This window comes from Theobroma cacao, chromosome 4 (genome assembly GCF_000208745.1).
Source record: "Theobroma cacao cultivar B97-61/B2 chromosome 4, Criollo_cocoa_genome_V2, whole genome shotgun sequence".
Classification (NCBI taxonomy): domain Eukaryota; kingdom Viridiplantae; phylum Streptophyta; class Magnoliopsida; order Malvales; family Malvaceae; genus Theobroma; species Theobroma cacao.
In genome coordinates this window covers 5492525-5500128 of record NC_030853.1, presented here as the reverse complement: position 1 = coordinate 5500128, position 7604 = coordinate 5492525, and the positions used below count along the sequence as shown (strand labels likewise).

General features: G+C 39.8%; 1 protein-coding gene across 1 annotated transcript; it reads left to right on the top strand.

Moving 5' to 3' along the window:
- On the top strand, positions 927 to 1460 carry LOC108661552. Its single transcript, XM_018118982.1, has one exon. The coding sequence runs from the start codon at positions 927 to 929 to the stop codon at positions 1458 to 1460; it is 534 nt and encodes a 177-aa protein (XP_017974471.1).

Below are 7604 nucleotides of genomic sequence, written 5' to 3'. Positions count from 1 at the left end.
AGTATGGAAACAATTTCACAAAATATGAGGAAATTTTATATAAACATTTTTCTAAAATCAAGCAATCTTAATAAAATATTTTCCTCAAAATAAGAATGATGATGTATTCAAAATCAAAATATAAGTACATACTCAATCTTTAGATTCATATTTCCTTGCAACTTGTAGCATGTATCATATCAAATCGAGTTGCATAGCCAAGATTTATGAACAAAGCTTAAAGAATTATGTACTCATATTCAAGTAAGAATAGGCAACCAAAGTTTTCAATTAAGGCAAATAATTTTAAAAACTAAGATAAATCAATGAAGCATTCAATAAATAAGCAATATAAAACCTCATTTAAATAAACAAAAGGCTTTAAGCATAGAGATCACCCAAATAAAAAAATGCAAAACACTCTCAACCAACATGAGTCCCCAAGGCTCCCCAACACCCATGGTCCACCCTCTAGTCGACCGTCGAACCCCCTCAAGCCACCGCGGCAGCCCCTCAACTACCGTCGGTAGCTCCCCTAGCACCAACCACAAGGCCCCCATGAATTCTAGCAAGTTGTAGAAGACAAAACCCAGTCACCACTATCCCCTCGAACCCTAAAAAAATCTTTCCTTTCAATAGTGGCTAGAGACAAGCCGACTTTGATCCCCTTCTCTAGAGATCCCATCGTTTTCAAGGACCGACCAATAGCGGCATTTTTTGAGGACGAAATACAATCCCTTGCCCAGCCTTTCAAGCATTCACTCATTGGAAAATTTAGCCGCATGCCAAAACTCTAAGACATTCGGCAAGCATTCAAAGGAATCGGCCTCACTAGAGCTTACACTATACGGTGGTTGGACTACAAACACATTCTGATCCATTTATCAAACGAGGAAGACTTCAACAGGATATGGGTCAGGCAGCAATGGTTCATTGTCAATCAGAAAATGAGGGTTTTCAAATGGAGCTCAGACTTTGAAACAGAAAAAGAATCACCTATTGTCCCTATGTGGATCTCTTTTCCTAACCTAAAAGCCCACTTTTATGAGAAATTAGCATTGCTGTTAATAGCTAAAATCGTAGGAAAGCCGTTGTACGTTGATGAAGCTACAGCTACACAATTCCTACCTAGCGTGGCTCGGGTTTACGTGGAATATGATTACAAAAAGGAACCGATGAACCAAGTATGGATAGTAGTGAAAGATCGAGATTCTGGGGCTGTTACTAGAAGTTACATACAGCGGGTTGAATTTGCTAAGATGTCGACGTATTGTGAGCATTGTTGTCATGTGGGTCATACGAGTTCAACGTGTTTGGTGTTGGGTAATAGGCTAACGACTCCAGGGAAGGTGCAAGTAAGCAAAACATTGAGAGAAGAAAAAAGAGAAATGTTGAAGAAGGAGGCAGAACAGAAGCAAAAACAAGAAAAAGGAAAAGAAAAAGAACCGATGCTGTTGGGTCAGCTGAAACAGAATACGTAATGGCAAATGGTTGGATAATCGAGGAAAAATGGGGAAAAAGAGACTGCAGGTCGAGAGGTTGAGGCACAGGTTTGGGGTAAGGTAACGGTGCCGCTAGCGAACTGTTTTGGTACATTGGAAGAGGGTGAGGTTGTCGAACCGAGAATGCACGTCGAATAGGGGTGAATAGGGTAGCTGAATAGTGCCATGCTCACCCAAAAACTACAGCGGCTATCGAGCATGATATGCCTGCCTATGCAACTGTCGGGCATTTATTGTAAGTCGAAGGTGGAGACTTGACTGGGCCTCGAGAAGCAATAAACGAGCAGAGGAAGGGCGTGATGGGATAGCATGGCACTGGTAGTTCAGCTGATGCAGAGAAAGCAGCAAAAAATTTTGCAAAGTTGTAGATCGTAGAGAGAGACGTCCAGACTTTATTTCACGAATATGAAAAGCTTGGGCAAATGGGAAACAAAGTAAGAGGAAGGGAGCGGTCAGAGCATGCAAGAGAGGAACAGTTAGACGTACTCATTCTGCATGGGGAAGTACAGCAGTTGAAAAAAAGTGGAGGCGAGATGGATGTCCAGAACATGCATGGCAAGTTAGATGAGAGAGCTCGACTTGTAGCCGGCCCGGTTGCAGTTGTTGGCAGTGCTCAGCTCCGTATGGCAGTAGTAGGCAGTGAAGGTATTTCAAAACTAGCAATAGAGATGTCAGACAAAGCAGCTGAAGATGGGGAAAATAAAAAAGACTCTTGGCAGCCTGATAAGACAGCAGCAGATGCCAGGCTTGCGATTAGCTTTTCCAAAAGCAAGTATGGCCCGCGGGACTAGAGTGCAATAGTGAAGGCTTTAAAAATGGGTAGTATTGTACGTAAAGTCAATCACCTGCAATAGGATTTGACCGAAGAGGGGGACAAAGGGGTTGCTGCGAAGAAAGATATCAATTTTTTGTCCAAAGAAAATTCTCTACATGAGGAGATAGAGAGGTCTACTGACAGTAAACTAGAAAAAAACCTTGACCGAGACCCTCTGGGCATTAGGACAATACTTGTCGGAACTGAAGGATCATGGACAACAGCCTTTTGCGGTGAGAGACCGACGGTTAAAGGGCTTGCCCCACGTCCCCCCCTTCACGTGCATGAAAATAGAGTCACGGGCGAGAGAGAGCAAGAATTGATTTTTTTTGTAGACCAGGACAAGATGGCACAGCAGGGCACGAGACAGGCAGGTGCATACCAGATTTTAAAAAATGCTAATATGGACCCATTGACGTAGAGAGAGGCTTTGCGGCAATTGAAAGGACAGTTAAGGGCAAAGAGAGAGTTGAAAGGTCAGAACATGTCAATTGACACATTAGAAGGAAGTGGAGAGCACAGTCCAATAATGAGAGAAGGTGCAAGTCAGACACAGACCCAAGCTGCAAATATTTGGATTTATTCTAAAGGATCCAATTCAAGTGAAAGGATGGCAGGAAATGATGATAATCTTCCCAATTTAGAGTCCCCCTCCGGCAAGTATATGTATAATTAAGAAATAAGTTATACTTTCATTGTCAGGAACTTATTCAGAGATGGAAGTCCACCCATTGTCGTGATGCAGAAGGAACTCGAATACTGCAATTTCAATTGGAAAAATAACTAATCTGGCCTCAAAGGAAGCAGTGGAAGTAGGAGGGAATGATGGAATCTCTGATGAAGATTCCATCTCGGTAAGTTATGCAGCTAGAACCCGATCATGATTAGTGCAGTTGTGTGGAATGTAAAGGGTGTTTCAAGTGCAGTAATTCATAGAAGGATCAAAAACCTGCAGTTAGTGCATAAAATAAAAATTTTAGTGATATTGGAGCCAATGGTTGATGCTTCTAAAGCTGAGTTTATGAGAAGGAAGTTTGGGTTTTGAGAAAGTGTTTACAAATTGCACACAAAAAATCTGGCTTTTCCATTCTTTTGACTTGAGTTGTGCAATGCTTTTAGATCATGTGCAATGTTTGCACATCAAACTCTCCTTACTGTGGCTGGAATTACCATTGCCAGCATTCTTTATCTATGCTAAATGTACTAGAACTGAGAGGTTGGGGTTATGGGACTGCTTGAGGAACTTGGCTGTGGATATTTAGACACCGTGGATAGTTAGGGGTGACTTTACTATCATTTTACATAGTGGAGAGCAGTTGAATGGTGCAGTTTCGCATAGAGGTTCTATGGAAGACTTTGCTACTACTCTACTTGATTGCGATTTAATAGATGGTGGCTATAAAGGAAATCCATTCACTTGGACCAATAACCAGTTGTTCCAATGGTTGGATAGAATGGTGTATAATCATCATTGGGCAGAGTTTTTTCCATCGACATGTATACAGCACCTAAATAGGGATGGATCAGATCACTGTCCATTACTGATTTCCTGTTCCATGAATAAAGATAGAATTCCCTTATCCTTTCGGTTGTTGCATGCTTGGGTTCTTCATCATGGGTTTAAAAATTTTGTGGCACAGAACTGGAATCTTCCCATTACTGGATCAAGTATACAAGCTTTTTGGGCAAAGCAACGTCGATTGAAACAGGCTTTAAAATGATGGAATAAGGAGGTCTTTGGAGACATTTTTCACAACTTGAAGGTGGCGGAACAAAGAGTTACAAATTGCGAATTAATTTTTCAACAAGAGCAGTCAATTGAGAATCGTGCAGCAATGAACAAAGTGTATGCACAGCTTAATCATTATCTTAGTCTGGAAGAATTATTCTAGAAGCAAAAATATGGTATTAAATGGCTTGTGGAGGGTGAGCGCAACACCAAGTTCTTCCACATGCGGGTTAAGAAGAAATGAATTAAAAGCCATATATTCAAGATTCAAAATTTGGATAGCAGTTGGATTGAAGAACCGGACGCAGCAAAGTCCTTTCCAGTGGATTTGTTTTCCTCCCTCATGAAGAAAGAACCATGTAATATAGCCAGGTTTGATGCCTCGTTGATTCCTGCTATTATTTCTGATAATGATAATCTGAGTTTATGTGCAGAGCCATCTAGGGAGGAGTTGAAAGTGGCAGTTTTTAATATTGACAAGGATAGCGTTGCTGGCCCTAATGGATTCTCCTCATATTTTTATCAACAATGTTGGGATATAATTGTTAATGACCTCCTAGACGCAGTAGTTGATTTCTTTCATGGGGTTGACCTCCCAAAGGGAATCACGTCCACAATAATTGTGCTGCTGCCCAAGAATCATACTGCCTCGACATGGAGCAATTTTAGACCGATAAGTCTTTATAATGTTTTAAATAAAATCATTACTAAGATTTTAGCTAATCTCCTTGCAAAGATGCTTCCTTCCATTATTATAGATAATCAGAGCGGCTTCATAGGGGGGAGATTGATTAGTGACAACATCCTACTTACACAGGAACTAATTGGGAAGGATGACCGAAAGTCAAGGGGTGGAAATATTGCTCTCAAGTTGGACATGATGAAGGCATATGATCGGCTTGAATGGGATTTTCTTTATAGAATGCTAGAGCAATTCGGATTTAATTCTCAGTGGATCTGCATGATTCATCGTTGCATCTCTAATTGCTGGTTTTCTTTGCTGATAAATGGTCGTGTTGTGGGGTACTTCAAGTCAGAAAGGGGACTCAAACAGGGCGACTCCATTTCTCCTATTTTGTTCATTCTGGCTGCTGAATATTTATCCCGAGGGTTAATGCTTTGTTTGCTCGATATCTATCTCTGCACTATATTTCTGATTGCTCCATGATAGTCAGCCACTTGGCTTTTGCGGATGATATTCTTATATTCACTAATGGTGCCAAATCCTCTTTATAAAAGATTCTAAAGTTCTTGCAAGATTATGAGGAGATTTTTGGACAGCGAATAAACCACTCTAAAAGCTGCTTTATCACTCATCAAAATGTGGCAAATTCGCGCATACAGATCATCTCTCAAGCTACTAGTTTCATCCACAAGTGCCTACCTATCATGTATTTAGGGGTGCCGCTTTATAAAGGTTCGAAAAAGGTAATGTTATTTGATGAGTTGGTGGAAAAGATTCGGAGTGTATAGAAGGATGGGACAACAAAATTTTATCTTCGACTGGGCGAATAACGTTATTACGAAGTGTTCTGTCTTCTTTTCCTATCTATTTGCTCCAAGTCTTTAAGCTCTCTATCTATGTGATTGAGAAAATTGAAAGAATGTTCAATAATTTCTTATGGGGAGGTTCAACAGGCACTAGACACATTCATTGGGGTTGGTGGCAAAAGACCACTCTTCCATCCAATGAGGGAGGATTGGACATTCACAGCCTAGGTGATGTGTTTGAGGCATTTAGCATGAAGCTTTGGTGGAGGTTTATGTCCTGTAACAACATTTGGATGCGATTTATGTAGACTAAATATTGTACTGGCAAAATTATGAGGTATGTTTAGCCGAAACTTCATGATTCACAAACATGGAAATGGATGGTTGCCAATTTGCCCAACCACAGAGCAATACACTAGATGGCGGATTGGTAAGGGTGAGTTATTCTTCTGGCCTGATTGTTGGATGGGTGAAACTCCCTTGGTTAATCGTTTTCCATCATTTGTTTCATCGATGTCGAGAGTCTCCTATTTCTATGAGGATGGAAAATGGAATGTGGATAAGTTGAACAATATGTTGCAGGAGGATGTTTAAATGGAAATTCTAAAAATTTCGATAGATCCTTCTAGTGATGATAGGGTGTATTGGGTGCCAACCTCGGATGGGCAATTCAATACTAAGTCCGCTTGGGAGATGATTCGACAACGCCAATCGGTAAATTAAGTGTTCAATTTAATTTGGCATAAAAGCATTCCTTTAACTATCTTTTTTTTCCTTTAGAGGTTGTTACAAGATTGGATCCTAGTTGACATGCGATTGAAAACCAAAGGATTCCAGTTAGTTTCTAAATGCCAACATTGCAATTCAGAAGAGTCTTTCTTGCATGTCATGCTGGAATGCCCAATTGCTACACAGGTTTGGAATTATTTTACAAAATTTTTCCAAATCAACATAACTCATCCCCAGAATGTTTATCAAATTATATGGGCATGGTGGTTCTCTAGTGATTATACGAAAAAAGGACACATATGCACGTTAATGCCTTTATTTATTTTTTGGTTCTTATGGGTTGAAAGGAATGATGCGAAACATAGGAACCTTGGTATGTATCCTAATAGAGTGGTGTGGAGAGTACTCAAACTTATCCACCAATTATTTCATGGGAGGTAATTCCACTGGTGGCAATGGAGGGGAGATCTACAGATTGCTTAGGCATGGGGTCCAATATTTCAGCAAGTAGCCCCACATCCACCAAAAATATTCTTTTGGCATAAACCATCAGTAGGTGAGTTTAAGTTGAATGTTGATGGGACTTTCAAGCATAATTTTCAGAATGCTGTTGGAGGAGGACTTTTTCGAGATCATACAAGTACCATGATTTTTGGATTTTCTGAAAAATTTGGACTGTGTGATTCATTACAGGCAGAGTTAATGGCACTACATAGGGGATTACTTTTGTGTATTGAGTACAATGTTACTAGACTTTGGATAGAAATGGATGCAAAAGTAGTGGTACACATGATAAATGAGGGTCATCAGGGATCTTATAGGACTCGGTATTTGCTTGCTTCCATTCGCAGATCCTTGAGTGGTATATCTTTTCAGATTTCGTACATCCATAGAGAAGGAAACCAGGCAGCAGACCATCTTTCAAATTAGGGGCATACGCACCAGAACTTACAGGTATTTTCACAAGCAAAAGGTCAGCTTAAAGGTATTCCTAGATTAGATAAAGTTAGTTTACCTTATGTTCGCTTCAAATGAATGTAAAGGAGTAGTGCTCTTAATTTATTTTTCTTCTTTTGTTTTTCACATAGATTTTTGTAATATGGAAGTGTTTCAATTTTATGACGATGGTAAAAATTATGGTCATAAAATGAAACACTCCACTCTAGGTGCTTTTCTTATTTTCATTTCCTGTTTTAAATTTTATTTTAGTTTATTGTCTCAATGTAATAGTAAGGAATATTTGTTTTACCATAGCATCAAAATTTATGCACGTAAAATGGTTTTCCTTACTCTAGGTGCTTCTCCGAAACTTTTTTATGATCATGTAATTTGGAGGTATGGTTTAGGTCCCCCTCATTTG

Excerpts from the sequence above, each read along its gene's own strand:
- LOC108661552 (XM_018118982.1), top strand. The coding sequence starts at position 927 with ATGAGGGTTTTCAAATGGAGCTCAGACTTTGAAACAGAAAAAGAATCA.